The following is a 16,554-nucleotide window of genomic DNA, read 5'->3' on the forward strand; positions in this document are numbered from 1 at the left end:
TCCACCCTTTTCCAGCTGAGAACCATGGCCTGGGACTTGGAGTTACTGACTCTCATCCCCGCCGCTTCACACACGGCTGCGAACCGCTCCAGTGAAAGCTGGAGGTCACTGTCCGATGAAGCCAACAGAACCACGTCATCCGCAAATAGCAGAGACGAGATTCTGAGGTCACCAAACCAGAACCAGACTAGACTTTATTTTTCATATTCCCCTAATATTGTCAAAATATGCAAAATTCTCTGAGTTTCTGCTTCCATCAACATCACAGCGTAACTTGTTCTATGTATCTGTGTGGAAAACTACATTTTATGGTATTTACATTTAAACAACTTTAGTTTAAAGGATGGCAGCTAATAAATGATGACACTGAAGCCAGGTCTCCTCCTCATGCCCCTGTCCTTAAACTGATGAGATTTAAATCCTTCAGAATTTCCTCACAGATCTAACCCCACACTTAAGTCACCTCTCTTGTCTCGTGACTCTCTTTTGTTCTGTTCTCTTATTTTTGTAAGATGGTGATGAAAATAGTTTTGAAACTGTTACGTACAGTAATGTTCTGAAATTGTGTACTTTGTTTTATTATCTCTAGTGAAGTATTATTTTTTCAATGTTTTTGCACTTTCTGTTATGTTTGTAATTCTGTACTGTCCTTTAGAATGTGCCTCCATTCTGTGTGTTTTGTGGATGGGCCCCTCAATGGGTGCCACCATCCTGACATCACAGCTGCTGGGTCCTCCATCTTGCTTTATATTCCCAACCAGAAGTGAAACCCTGCAGCCGAGCAGTCTGATACTATTGTGAGTTATTGTGAGCATTGTCCCTTTCTTTGTATGTTTGGTTACTCTACTTGTTTAGTTTATGCCCCTCATTTTCTCTTACAAATAGTGAATTTAGACCTTTTTGATTCTGGATAGTCTTTGAGGCAACAGCACTTTTGAGCATTTTCCTTTTTACCTTCTTTTTGTTAATAAATCCTCTTATTATTAAAAATATGTTGCTCTTTCTTCTACAATGCCCTCTCTTGTCACATAACTTTCAAAGCCTGCTTCCTATTTTTGTGGTCTACTTAGGCTGAATTCTAAGTAGTAGTTGGGAGTTAGATGGACTGGGTAAGCCTCTTCTAGGTTGGCTAGTGAAGGTCCTGGCCTGCTTTGTGGCTCTTTTCTGGAGTCTTCAGCCCATTGTGATGGTGTTTGGAGCTCCACAACACAGCTGATGTGGAATAACAAATGTGCTGTAAAGAATAGGGAAGAACATTTCATGAATTCTGTTCAACACAACAGTGGCACTGTGTAATTCTGCTTCATTTCAGCATTCTCTACTCTGCCTAGTTGAGGATGGTACTGAGTATACAAACACCCCCAAGCTTTTCTCGTCATTTGCACTTTCTAGTTGCAGATATTCCATTATAAAATATACTGAATAGCTTTCTTCATGCTTATGTAAGTCTTTATATTTAATCAAGTTAATTTCATATCAGAACTTTATAAAAGTAGCTCAAGTGCTAACACTGCAATCCCCAATTTCACCTTTAATTTTTAAGTTCCACACACCATAATGCCTTGTCTTGTGTGCCGAGTTAATTCTGCACCCTCAGTCCCCTCATCAACACTCTGATGCATTAATAGATTATTGATAATTGAGTTTGATATTCTCTTATGTTCTATACACTACTCTGTTATAAATAATAAATTAATGAAAGGTGATGGAACCCTTTAAACCTAAACTGACTGTCCACCCTTTAAAGATGTCCTAACAAGCTTTTCTTTTTATTTCTCCTTGTCTTCTCTTCTCTCCTGATGCAGACTTTCTCATCTCTCTGTGTTCTTCCTGCTGATGGAGACTCGCTCAACTTCACTGTCACTGCTGATTTCTCTTCTGAGGACCTGAGAAAGGAGATGTCATGTCTGAGGAAGAGTGTGGAGAAGGTGAGCCAGTGGGACATCATGTCAAGGACTCCATCAGGTACAATGTCTCGTCATGTTGTGTCTGTTGTTAGAGTCAATTAGAAGGACCAGAGTGACAGTAAGAAAAAAGTGAGAGGTGAGACGCATTAAGAAGGCCGGCTGTTTAAAACTCAAAATATTAGCCTTTAATTTCAAGAATTATTTAGTATATATAGTGACGAGCTGAGTGATATCACACTCTCACATTAAACAATTGCTTTGCAATAAGAACTCATGAAATTTTAATGGAAATATTACACTTCTTGTATTTTTTCTGTACAAGCTCTCAAAATGTACTTCTTTTATTTCCTGTTGTTATTAACTTAATTAACTTAATTTAAAGAATAATGAACAGAAATGTGTTTAAACTGGCCAAGCCTTCAGTGTACAAGTAAAGTGTTGTTTATTTGACATGGAATACATGGAATCCAATACAGATCGATTTCAGTGCTTTGTTATGTCATAAAATCTGAGTCTGTTCCCATACAAATCAGCTCGCTTCACTGCAGGGTTTTCAGTTTTCATTCATTAAAGTGAGCTGAGTGAATTGTGTCCATTTTAGAACTCTCTCCTCATCTGACAAAATGTCTGCTCCCTCTAAAAGATGTCTTCCACATCCTACAATGCGACAATTTCCATGTCCTTACTGTCACAAAGGCTGCTCTTCCTCATGTGTCCATTTCATTATATCAGAGGGGTTCTGCATTAAAAGTTCACATGAACCCATGTATCTGGCTGTTCTGCCCCTGGGCTCATGTGTTTTACATGTATGTTGTTGTATTCTTGGACGGGTCTCTCCCACTGATGTTTAAGCAAGCAAGTAAGCAAGAGAATTTTACTTACAGTGTAAAACCTATTTAAAAACAACACTGTGCTTACCAAAGTGCTGTACCTTTTAAAAATAAAAACATAAAGAAAGGTACAACAAAGTTACAAACCATATAATCATGATATAGGAATCAAGATATAAAGGGAAAGACAAGTATATAAACCTGCATGTAGACACACTCGAAACTACTGAAAAAAGCTGTGTTTTGAGTTCCCATTTTAAAAAGTGTAATAGAAGGAGCAGCTTTAACAATCCACAGTATTGGGACAGATTCTGAGAAGGCACAATGCCCCTAAGTTTTAATTGTGATCAAGACACATCTAACAGTAGTTGATGGATGAAGATTTAAAAAAAACAAGTGGTTAGGTGGGGGAAAAATAAGTCAGCCATATAGGATGGGGCCGAGGAGTTCAGAGCTTTAAAGACAAAATGTAGGACTTTGAAATGAATCCTAAAATGAACTGGAAGCACTAAACAGAATGCTTAAACCAGATTGTCTTCATTTCATAGTACCAGTTAATAGTCTGGCTCAGCATTCTGGATTAGCTGCAAGTGTCGTAAACACGATTAACTGATGTCCCAATATACATGTGTTAATCTTAATGCCTGGAAAGGCCTTCAAAGAGTAGGCATTGTTAAGTTTCACAGACAAATAAAGATTCTTTTAATTAAGAAGTCAGAACACTATAGACGAAAACAGGCCATTCAGACCAATGAAGCTCGCCAGTCTTATCCACTTATTTCTTCCAAAAAATCATCAAGTCGAGTTTTGAAAGTCCCTAACGTCTTACTGTCTACCACACTACTTGGTCGCTTATTCCAAGTGTCTATCATTCTTCGTATAAAGAAAAACTTCTAATGTTTGTGTGAAATTTACCCTTAACAAGTGTCCTACTGTGTCCCCGTGTTCTTGATGAACTCATTTTAAAATAACCATCTCGATCCACTGGACTTAATTCCAATCATAATTTTAAACACTTCAATCATGTCTTCTCTTAGTTAATCTTCTTTTGCTTAAACTGTAAAGACTCAGCTCTTTTAATCTTTCCTCATAACTCATCCCCTGTAGTCCTGGAATCAGCCTAGTCGCTCTTCTCTGGACCTTTTCTAGCACTGCTATGTCCTTTTTGTAGCCTGGTGACCAAAACTGCACACAGGACTCCAGATGAGGCCTCACCAGTGTGTTATAAAGCTTGAGCAGAACCTCCTGTGACTTGTACTCCACACGTCAAGGCGCTATATAACCTGACATTCTGTTAGCCTTCTTAATGGCTTCTGAACACTGAAAGCTTAGAGTCCACTATGACTCCTAAATCCTTCTCATAAGGTGGACTCTTGATTTTCTGACCGCTCATTGTGTATTGAAACCTGACATTTTTACTTCCTATGTGTAATACTTTACAGTTACTGACATTAAATTTCATCTGCTTGTTATTTACATTCCTATCTAAATCATTCATATATATTAAAAATAGCAGCGGAGCCCCAAACTGACCCCTGCTGGACACCAATTCTAACATCAGCCAATTCTGATAAGGTTCCTAACACCATCACCCTCTGTTTCCTGTGTCTGAGGAAATTGTATACTCATGGCTAACCCTGCACACTGACAGCTCCAGGACAATTTCCCCTTGGGGATTAACAAGGTGTATCAAAATAAATTAAAAAAATCAAAAATCTACAAATAAAATGATGAACTCCCACTTCTTTTAATTTGATGCCCAACCTCTCATGTGTCTCCTTATCAAATGCTTTCTGAAAGTCCAGATAAATAACCTCACCTTCTCCACTCCTTTTATTGCCTCCTCATTGAATTCCAGCATGTTAGTAAAACACGACCTCCCTCTTCTGAACCTGTTCAGTAAAACTCCTGTTCTTTCCATGTGTTGCTTGATCTTTTCTTTGATAATTCCTTCCACAACCTTGTGATTTTTGTTAAGCTTAGTGGCCTATTGTTGCTTGGATCTGCCTAATCACTCTAATATATATCAACAGCATAAAATTGAAAGGAAATATTGCATTTTTAAATTATCCATCCCAGTGGTAATATATAAATAGAAAAGAGAGCTGACCCTACATTACAGTCCTGAGGGACTCCACACGAGACAACAGCAGATGAGAAGACCTAGATCCTAACTTTGACAGAAAAGACTCTGTGTTTAGTGTAAAAGACAAATCAGAGCAGCACTATACCTCTGATTTTTATGGCAGTCAAGGAGTGCACCAAAAATGGCAATTATATCCAGAAAAATCAAAATGGCACAATCACAAGAAGCATCAAGACACTGGTGGCCTTCACAAGAGCAGACTATGAAGAACTCTAAAAGCAGAATGACTACAGAATAGTATCATTACCAAGGACAGACAAAATGAGAAAGAACAAGCTTTAGAGAGAAACATTATTTTGAAATATTACAGGCATTTCTAAAAGAACTCAAGTCAAGTCCATTTTTTAACACAGACTGGACTATTATATGCTTGAAGGATACAGGACTGTGGAAATGACAAGAGAACAATTAATAACAAGCTGTGCAGAAGGGCCATCACCATCAATGTCTCTCTGAAGAGATGAGCTGAAGTGATATCTAAAAGGGAGGATGTGGCCTTTATAGTGGGTACAGTTTGGGCAAGGAAGGAAACAAACAGTCAAATTAACTAAAGACAAGTCGGGGACAACGAAGGAACTGAGGCAGGTGGTGTAATCAAAGATCTGATCTTTTGTAATGGCATGAAAAGATTACTGTGAAATTAATGAGATTACTGTAAAGAATAATTGTGCTCTGCCCATTATTTCAATGTCATCCGAGATCAGGTCGCGGGGGCAGCAGCTTGAGCAGAGATGCCCAGACTTCCCTCTCCCCGGCCACTTCTTCTAGCTCTTCCGGGAGAATCCCGAGGCATTCCCAGGCCACCCAGGAGACATAGTCCCTCCAGCGTGTCCTGGGTCTTCCCCGGGGCCTCCTCCCAGTTAGATGTGCCCGGAACACCTCACCAGGGAGGCGTCCAGGAGGCATCCTGATCAGATGCCCGAGCCACCTCATCTGACTCCTCTGGATGCGGAGGAGCAGTGGCTCTACTCTGAGCCCCTCCCGGATGACTGAGCTTCTCACCCTATCTTTAAGGGAGAGCCCAGACACCCTGCGGAGGAAACACATTTCAGCCGCTTGTATTCGCGATCTCGTTCTTTCGGTCACTACCCATAGCTCATGACCATAGGTGAGGGTAGGAACATAGATCAACTGGTAAATTGAGAGCTTTGCCTCAGCTCCTTTTTCACCACAACAGACCGATGCAGAGCCCGCATTACTGCGGATGCTGCACCGATCCGCCTGTCGATCTCACGCTCCATTCTTCCCTCACTCGTGAACAAGACCCCGAGATACTTGAACTCCTCCACTTGGGGCAGGATCTCGCCACCAACCCTGAGAGGGCACTCCACCCTTTTCCGGCTGAGGACCATGGTCTCGGATTTGGAGGTGCTGATTCCTATCCCAGCTGCTTCACACTCAGCTGCGAACCGATCCAGAGAGAGCTGAAGATCACGGCCTGATGAAGCAAACACGACAACATCATCTGCAAAAAGCAGTGACCCAATCCTGAGCCCACCAAACCGGACCCCCTCAACGCCCTGGCTGCACCTAGAAATTCTGTCCATAAAAGTTATGAACAGAATCGGTGACAAAGGGCAGCCCTGGCGGAGTCCAACTCTCACCGGAAACGGGTTTGACTTACTGCCGGCAATGCAGACCAAGCTCTGACACCGGTTGTACAGGGACCGAACAGCCCTTATCAGGGGGTCTGGTACCCCATACTCCCGGAGCACCCCCACAGGATTCCCCAAGGGACACGGTCGAATGCCTTTTCCAAGACCACAAAACACATGTAGACTGGTTGGGCGAACTCCCATGCACCCTCCAGGATCCTGCAAAAGGGTGCAGAGCTGGTCCTAGGATGAAAACCACACTGTTCCTCCTGAATCTGATGCTCGACTATCTGACGGACCCACCTTTCCAGGACCCCCAAATACTCTTTTTCATGGAGGCTGAGGAGTGTGATCCCTCTGTAGTTGGAACACACCCTCCGGTTCCCCTTTCTTAAAGAGGTGGACCACCACCCCGGTCTGCCAATCCAGAGGCACTGTCCCTTATGTCGATGCGATGTTGCAGAGACGTGTCAACCAAGATAGTCCTACAACATCCAGAGCCTTGAGGAACTCCGGGCGTATCTCATCCAACCCCGGGGCCCAGCCACCAAGAAGATTTTTGACCATTTCGGTGACCTCAGTCCCAGAGATGGGGGAGCCCACCTCCGAGTCCCCAGACTCTGCTTCCTCATTGGAAGGCATGTTAGTGGGATTGAGGAGGTCTTCGAAGTACTCCCCCCACCGACCCACAACGTCCCGAGTCGAGGTCAGCAGCGCACCATCCCCACCATATACAGTATTGACACTGCACCACTTTCCCCTCCTGAGAAGCCGGATGGTGGACCAGAATCTCCTCAAAGCCGTCCGAAAGTCGTTCTCCATGGCCTCCCCAAACTCCTTCTTCGGGCTGTGCCCGGCCGAGCCGCATGGGTGCAGGCCCGGCCACCAGGCACTTGCCATCGAGCCCCAACTCCAGGCCTGGCTCCAGAGGGGGGCCCCGGTGACCCGCGTCTGGCCGAGGAAAAACGCTGTCCAAATTTCTTAATCATCATAGGAGGTTTTCTGAACTGCTCTTTGTCTCATCCCTCACCTAGGAACAGTTTGCCTTGGGTGACCCTACTAGGGGCATAAAGCCCCGGACAACAGAGCTGCTAGGATCATTGGGACACGCAAACCCCTCCACCACGATAAGGTGGCGGCTCAAGGGGGAAAATATAATATATGTATAAATATATATTTACTTCTGTTTTGGGTTTTCTTACCTAGAAAATCCATTTTTGACATTTGTTTTTTGGTTGGAGTCTCATTTTATAGTGCATATTGTTTTGGCAGCAGATGCCTCCATTCTGAGCTTTGCATTGCTGTTACCACAGTAACACTCCTATCATAAACTTTATGATGATTCTGTTTGTTTTGTTTAGTATTCGATTGCTGCTTGAAATAAGAATTTGACATTTGGTTTTACATTATGGCTTTTGAGATTTGATTTTTGACCTCAGCTTGTTATTATGTTATTGTCCCAGTCTTTCCACTCAAATTTCTTGCTTTCTCCTTTGAGGTAGTACAGAATATCAGATCATAAAAATGTGGGGCCTCAGGTCTGAACGTATGTTTGATAAGATTAAATCCTTGGAGTCAGAACAACATAAACAAAAAGATGTTGTGTCAGAATTAGCTCCTGACATCCATTTCAATTTGAGGGATGAAGTAGTGCAGTTAGTAACTGAAATATAGAAACCTCAAATAAGAACTCTTGCAGGAACATAATGCGTAACAGAAGGATAGCAATGATAATTTAATAATGACACGCTAGAGGTAGGCAGTTAAACCCTTTTTAAAGGTTTATTAGCAGCACATAAAGAATTTGAAATGACTAAAATCTCTGATATAATTAATTTTGAGGCAGGTAAAAATGTTATTAGTAAAGCAATGTTACAAACATTGAGAATAACCCCAGTATATTTAAAATTCAAGCCATGAATTGTGTTGATCAATGGGTATCCCTTCTGCAAAGGAATATTTAAATCAACCACCAGCACAGTTAGATAAAAGAATTCTTTATAATGAAACATGAACTGTTTTGCACCCTAAGATTGACTGGAAAATCAAAGTTGTTCAATCATGGAGTTCCAGGTGTTTTCATAACTCATTGAATATGGACCATATTAACACTTCTGTTCTTTGTGCTGATGTGACACTGCTTCCTGCACAATACACAGATTTCCAAAATCTGTTCAAGAAAAGTTTTTCATCAGAGTTACCACCATATAGGGAGTGTGGCTGCTTGATTGAATTATTGCTTAAGGCTCATATTCCTAAAGGGAACGTTTATGCCCTTACTCAATCCTGAGACTAAATCTATGAACAAATAAATTAAAGAAAACCTACAAGATGGTGTTATAGTCCTGTCCAATAATCCAGTATGGGTTATAACACCAGAAAGTTTTTAAAGAAGTAGAATTATGATGTGAGCAGTTTTCAGCCATAAAATGGGGCTTAGCAGAATGGAGGCACTGGTGGGTGAGGTCAAAATATCCATGACCATGACCATGAAATGCTAGGCTGTTTATAATCAGTGACTGAATGCTACACAAGCTCAGTAGGCCATTTTCTTCAGTCAATTTAATTTTGGTATATCCTACCTTTCTTGGAAAAATAATGTTGTGGATTTATAAGCTAGACAATGTTAAGTTGAATCCTGAAAACATCATTCCTCTAGAAAAGTTCTTAGGAGTCACCATGACATCCCATTCCTCTTAGTCTAGAAAATCTGATTCAAGAGGCTCAATCAAATGAAGCAGCATCTTTCAGGTTACCTCATTGTATATTACATTCCTTCAAATCTACAGGGGTATGTTATTAGATCAGGCACATGGGTCTGGTATGTTTGGTGATCCAGGCCTAACCCAAACATAAATGACACAGAAATGATTCTTTAAATGAGAGAATGTGTGAAATGACATTAAAGACTGTCTTGGCCTATGAGATTTGTTGTAGGACCAAACCCTTATTAGATTTGTCTCTGGATTTGCTACAATCTAATGTATTCCTTGTCTGTCTTATCTTCGGGAAGCCTTGTCAATGGATTTTGTTACCAATCTTCCATCCTCTGAAGGTTATAAAATCATTTTAATAGTAGTAATGTGTTTCCCTTGGTATTCTCACTTTATTCAACTAAAGAAACTACCTTCTGCTAAGGAACTGGCTAATCATCTTATAAATCATATAGTCTCTCTGCATGGATTCCCTAGCTCCATTTATATCAGATCATGGTCCTCAGTTTGTGTTCTGGTTCTGGAGGTTCTTTTGTAATTGCAAGGGGTGCACAGTTAATTTAACTTCACATTACTATCTGAAAGTCAATGGACAAACTGAGAAATAAAATCTTAGATAGAAGGAAAATTCAAATCAAGATGACTGGAGTGACTTAGTGCTGTGCAGAGTATGCTAGAAATATTCTTGATCATTCCACATTAACAATGTCACCTTCTGAATATCTATGTGGTTTTCATCCTTGACTCTTGAAATTCCCTTCAGTCTCTTCCTTGGTACCTCGTGTTGCTGACTATTTCAATTTATTGAGACCAGTTAGGCAGTTGCTAGTTAGGTGGAATATAAAGATATCAGGTGGCACTGCCAAATGATATGTGAATCATAAAAGAGGAATTGTTTACAAGGTCAGGCTGAAAGTTTGCATAGACACATGAGATATCTGCCAACAGGGTCCGTCCCATAAACTGGCACCTCGTTTCAATAGGCCCATATGTCATCAGGAAATGTGTGTGTTTGGTGTCTTATGGTTTGGCTTTGCCAGTTCCCTTTAGGACTTATTCAGCCTATCACATTTCTATATTGAGACCTGCTGGACATAGCCAATATCATATGGAAAAGCATCCACAGCCATGATTTTCTGTGAATGGTTCAAGGAATTTAATTCAGTATATTTTAGATTCTCTTTGTTAAGGTAACCATGTGCAATATCTCGTTTGCTGGAAGGACTATGGCCTGAAGGACCAATCTTGGGTCCATATGAGTGACATTTATCTGCCTGGTCTGTTGTCCATACTTCATGTTCAATTTCTTAAAGAATCTGACAGGCACATTTGGAGGCCATGCCCTAGATGGGGGTGTGGCTCTGCTGTGTTTAATGTTTTTCTTTAAACTCAAAAAATTGTCTTTATATCTATTGTGAATGTTTCTTACTGAGATAATCCATTTTTTATGTATATTTCTTGGTTGGACCCTTAATAGTTTTTAAGTTAATAACGTTATTTTCAACTGTGTCTTGGTTTGGTAATGGGCACTGCCATTTTGAGAGCTTTGCATTGTCTGTTGCCTTGGTAACACTCCCATCATGTACCAAAAGTATGCGTTGCTGATGTCACTCAAAGTGATGATAGAAAAGTTACTTCTTGTAAGCTCCAAATTATCTGTTAGTGCATAAACTTACTGCCAATGATTTCTTTCTCTGTTATTTCTGGATTTGATCCCTCCTTGAAATAAAACTTTGAATTTCGGTTTGGTGTCACAGGTTTTGACAATCAGTTCTTGACTCTGGTTTGGACCCCAAGTTTGTTTTTTTAGTCCTGGCCTTGAAGTTGCTGTGAGCAGAAACAACTGGGAGATGAAAACACAAGCTTAGTTATGGAAAGGCAGGGGGTCATTACGGCCAAAATTGTGCTTCTAAAACCAAAGCACAAAATCAAAAATGAAAATCAAATTCAAAGAATAAAATCTTTGGTATGGCTTACTGAATTTTCATTTGCCTCAGTGAATTTGATTAGTTTCATGGAGAGTTTTTCAATAAATTCAGTGCACTGTAGCATCCATCCATCTATCCATTATCCAACCCGCTATATCCTAACACAGGGTCATGGGGGTCTGCCGTAGCCAATCCCAGCCAACACAGGGTTCAAGGCAGGAAAGAAACCCCAGGCAGGGTGCCAGCCCACCACAGGTGCACTGTAGCAAGAAGGTGTTAAACTGCCACCACACAGGCCTGTAGGAAGAAAGTGGCAGACGAAGATTTATTGTGGAAAATCTGTGATTAGATAGACAGGTGGACAAGTAAATATGTGTTAAGTAAGTAGGGTGGTAGTGTTTTAGAGATAAATATATAATATGGAGTAAGATTTGTGATGGAAACTCCTTTACAGTTGAGTTAAGGAGACAAATCAACCAAAGCAAAACACAGAAACGGGCTTGGCTGGAGTGGAAGTGGCATGTGCAGTATATTGATTGATTAGGTGTGGAGCTTTATCTCAAAAGTGGGTCAATGAAAGAGTTTTTACTATACATCAATACCAGCAATATTATTGAGCTTGTAGTTCCTCCTTAATATTCTCCTGTCTTCAGTGTCATGACTCAAACTCCATTACCACACAAACCTGCTGGTCTTCTGATTATTTTCTATATGGCTTTTATCATCGCCTATCAGACTGACTTGGGCTGATGATATTCCCAAAGGTGTAGTTGTACCTTTTCCCTAGGTGGAACATTACATTTCTGCTCTGGTGTCATTGTTTTCTGTAAAGAATACTCCCAAGTAGGCGTAGCAGTCAATGCCACCAAACTCGTGCCTCTTCCTAAATGATGTGTACAACTGCTGTATTTGCTTTTATTTTTAGTGATGCTGACACTGAATTATCCAGTTTAGTAGTACAACTCTCTAAAAGTCACCTGAATTGACAGATTTGTGTCTTCTGTATGGAATAATGTATACTTTTATGTATTATATCGTACAATTAGTTTAAACTGGGCGGCACGGTGGCGCAGTGGGTAGCGCTGCTGCCTCGCAGTTGGGAGACCTGGGGACCCGGGTTCGCTTCCCGGGTCCTCCCTGCGTGGAGTTTGCATGTTCTCCCCGTGTCTGCGTGGGTTTCCTCCGGGCGCTCCGGTTTCCTCCCACAGTCCAAAGACATGCAGGCTAGGTGGATTGGTGATTCTAAATTGGCCCTAGTGTGTGCTTGGTGTGTGGGTGTGTTTGTGTGTGTCCTGCGGTGGGTTGGCACCCTGCCCAGGATTGGTTCCCTGCCTTGTGCCCTGTGTTGGCTGGGATTGGCTCCAGCAGACCCCCGTGACCCTGTGTTCGGATTCAGCGGGTTGGAAAATGGATGGATGGATGGAATTAGTTTAAACTTAGAAATGCAACGAGAACAGCCTGTCAGTTACATAATGAAAGAAGTAACAGGACCAATACATTATGATGTAGATTTCATTCTTTAGGACTTTCTGAGTTTCTGCTTTTGTCCATTGCTACCTCTTTACCAGACAGGAAAGCTTTTTTAACTTCTATTGTATTTACTTATAATGAAGTCTAGACTAAATTTCTTAACCTTGTAATTACTAACTGACTAACTGCTGATCTTCTTGTGTGTTTTCCATGAAAGTTAGGAGAGTGGTCAGGGTGCCACTAAGGACCACACGGAGGCCTTTTGGAAGGAGATGGACAACACCAACAATAAGAAAAGGTGAGATAAAATAATTTTTCATGAATTTAGATAATCCCCTGTCTGAGTGCTCTGGACTGGCCTGTTTGATCTTCTTTTGAAAATAATTAGAAATGTGCTTGTCTTTGTGCACTGGGATTTTGTCACAGTAACCTGCCCTCCCACTGCAGAATCTCCGTCTGAGACTAATATAAGTATAGAAGTAAAAAGTAAATAAATGGCATAAGAACTGACATGAAATAATAGAGGAAAGAAAGAATCCAGGGCAAAAAGTTTTCAACGTCCTTTAGAAGGCTCATTTGGTTGGGACTGTCATGGAATTCTTTTAAATAATTGTCATGAAGTCACTCTGCCAAGGGTTATTATTTATATGTTTAATTAATTCAATGGATCCATTCGAAAGATGTAATTGAATTCTACATTCACCACTCTGGCTAACAAAAGCATTTGTTCAGTTATTATAGCCCAAAATAGGAAAGATAGCTAGAAAAGTGTTTATCAACCAGTAGACTGTGAAAGAGATAAAAACTTGAGGAAAATGACATCACATATTCAAGCCTACCCACCTCTGGGAGGTTTTTTGTTATACCAGCAAAAACAAAAGATCATATATATGAATATATATATGGACATACATCATACATTATATGAACATACATCTCTTTAAAATGGATAGATAAATGTAGAAAAAAAATTAGGAAAATATGTAAAAATAATTTCCTTCACAGTGCAGATTCAAGGAAAATCAGGACAGAAATAAGTACATGAAAAAAATGTTACCATGTGTAGTAAAGAGAAAAGGAACGGTACTGGGCAAAGAAACAAAATGGTAAGCAAACATTACAAAAATTCAGAAGAAAAGTGAAATACTGAGATCTCAAAAAGGAAAAAAAGTAATGATAACTGTGGCCCATCTGGGTGAGCCTCTGTCACCACATGATCCTTCTGCCCTAGAAATGGTGGGGGAATTGGAGTCAATTAAGTGCAACCTTTTGAAGAAAAGAGGGCTTGAGGCACTGCTGAACTGCTTTATCTGATAGGGGAGTCCCCGAGCGTAAGCATGCAGGGATGGAAAATGAGGGTCTGAGTTCTTCTGAACCATGCAACGGTTCAAAACCCTCAAAGGGGTCAAGAAACTGTTATTCTTTTCTGAAGTGTCTACAACAGTTGAACTGGACATTGTAGAATTTGTTTCAAGATTGGAGATTGGAGCTTGGAGGTCTGAAGAAACATACTGATTTGTTGACTTCATCTTTGCAAACAAGAAAGAACTGTCTGAGAGTTGCTGAGACTTATCGTTTTCTGTGGTGTGGGAATTTTAATTAAAAAATACATTTTCCTCCTATAAACTTGTGTTTTAGTTGCTGCTAATGAACCATGTGGGAATTTTTAAACCTTTTTTTCCATTTAGAAGGGTGTGGGTTTGCCTGGAAAGCTTTAGGGAAAGAGGTCTTATTTTAGGAGTGTGTTATAGACCACCCAATTCAGACAGTAATTTTAACACACATCTTTTTAGTAAAATCAAAAAGGCAAGTTTACAGGGAGATATTATAGTCATGGGGGACTTAAATTATCCAAATATTAACTGGGATAGCCTTACAGATGGCGGAGTACAAGAGCAGGAGTTTTTAGAAGTAATCAATGCCTGTTTGTTAACACAGCATGTTAAAGCACCAACACGGGATGAAGCCTGTCTGGATTTAGTATTTTGTAATAATTAGGATAGAATTGAGGGGGTAGAGGTGATTAGACAGCCAGAGTCAACTGACCATAATATAATATAGTTCTCAGTGTTTTGTAAGAGTATGGATTCAAAGACTAAAACTGTTAAGTTTAACTTTAGTGGGGCAGATATTGAGCAGAAACAGTTAAGACTAAATACGATGGACTAGGATAAATGTGGAGACAGTCGAGGAGCAGTGGAGCAGACTTGAAAAACATTTTACATGTAATGCAGGACAGGTACATACTTAAATTTGGAATTAGTGGAAAATTAAAAAAAACAACTCCATAGTGGGTTAATAATGATTTAAAAAAGAACATGTAATGGAAATACGGATGACTGAGGCGAAAAAGACTACTAACTGCAATGTGAATTGTAGGTCATATGAGAACATGAGGGCAACCATTAAGAAGTATATTAGGGAGGTTAAATGACACTTGGAGAGGAATATAGCAGATAAGGCAAAAGAAGACCCTAAGAGATTCTTTCACTATTTTAGTAGTAAAAGAACAGTCAAGGAGGAGGTCAAGTGCATCAGGAATAGTAAAGGGGAATTCAAAAATACTGACAGTTGCTCAGATTAAATAAGCTGAAATCAAACAAATCACCAGGACCAGATAATATTTACCCTCGAGTTCTTAAGGAGGTATAGTGAGTACAGATATAAACCCTTAACATACATTTATAGGAAGTCAGTGCACACTGGAGAGATTCCGAAGTCTGGAAAATGGAAAATATCATCCCATTATATAAAAAGGGTGACAGGGCAGATCAGAGCAACTACAGGCCAGTAAGCTTGATGTGCATCGCCGGAAAATTAATGGTAGGAAAAATTGGTTCTGACACAGGAAGGGTGATGGTGCGAGGAACCTTCTCAGAACTGGCTGATGTTAAGAGTGGTGTCCAGCAGGGGTGAGTTCTAGGGCCACTTCTATGTTTAATATACAATGGTGCCTCGGTTTGCGAGTGTAATTCATTCTAGAAACATGCTTGTAATCCAAAGCACTTGTATATCAAAGCAAATTTCCCCATAAGAAATAATGGAAACTCAGATGATTCGTTCCACAACCCAAAACTATTCATATAAAAATGATTAATACAAAATATAAAGTAAAAATACATAAAAAAAATAATCTGCACTTTACCTTTGAAAAGAATCGTGGCTGGTGTGAGGGATACGAGAGAGAGGAGGGTTATTGCATAGGATGACTTTCACTCTAGCTAACAGAATCCCTGCTATCTGTTGGCTCAATGGAATCTTTTTCTTTTTGTGCGACTTTAAGGAACCTATCCAATGACAGTTGCTTTTGCCTGAAGAGTCACTACACTTGGACACAAAATAAAAAAAATGTTTTACGCACTTTAAGGTTTCTAAACTCTTTTGCAATTCCCCCCAATGGGACAACATGCGGAAGAACATCCCAAAGTAACCACAGGTTCCTAGCGCTGCAGCAGTTTGCCGTAAAAGTGAATCCGAAAAGACCGCAGTCACACTATAAGCACCTGCCGTCGATGGGTGATGCAAGGAACATTATAAATGCAGGGCACAGGATTACTTGGCCATTAACCTGACCCTGACCTTGCCTGATTGCTGTGTCTGTGTATATGTACTGTATATGGCAGATCCCGCTACAATAGATAACTGCGCTGTTCCTGTTTCAAGCTAAATAAAACTGGTGTCGCTCACATGTTACAGCACACACATGTAGTCACAATGCTATAGTAAACAGTATTTGCTCGTACGGATGTTGACTATACAAGTGAGGCACGCTGAGCCATCGGCTCAGTTGTGATCACATGACGCTCAGCAGACAAAGTACTGTATATTCATACTACTCGTATTGCAAGACTTCGCTAGTTTAATGTATTACAAATTTTAGCTTGTTTTGCAAAACACTCCCAGACCCCAAGTTACTCGCAATCCAAAGTTTTACTGTACTGTATATAAATAATTTGGCAAAACT

At 40.4% G+C, this 16,554-nt stretch overlaps 2 protein-coding genes across 5 annotated transcripts in view; both read left to right on the plus strand.

Moving 5' to 3' along the window:
- LOC114643524 (tripartite motif-containing protein 16-like) overlaps nucleotides 1-16,554 on the plus strand; it is a 336,382-nt gene that overhangs the window by 271,621 nt on the left and 48,207 nt on the right. The window lies entirely within an intron of this gene.
- The window catches only part of LOC114643538 (E3 ubiquitin/ISG15 ligase TRIM25-like), a 42,537-nt gene that overhangs the window by 15,823 nt on the left and 10,160 nt on the right, over nucleotides 1-16,554 (plus strand). For both annotated transcript variants that reach the window (XM_028792115.2, XM_028792116.2), the window contains exons 4-5: nucleotides 1,806-1,965; nucleotides 12,808-12,888. In XM_028792115.2, the coding sequence (XP_028647948.1) occupies nucleotides 1,806-1,965; nucleotides 12,808-12,888 (241 nt within the window). The remainder of the gene's footprint in view (nucleotides 1-1,805; nucleotides 1,966-12,807; nucleotides 12,889-16,554) is intronic.

This window comes from Erpetoichthys calabaricus, chromosome 4 (genome assembly GCF_900747795.2).
Source record: "Erpetoichthys calabaricus chromosome 4, fErpCal1.3, whole genome shotgun sequence".
Taxonomy (NCBI): Eukaryota; Metazoa; Chordata; class Cladistia; order Polypteriformes; family Polypteridae; genus Erpetoichthys; species Erpetoichthys calabaricus.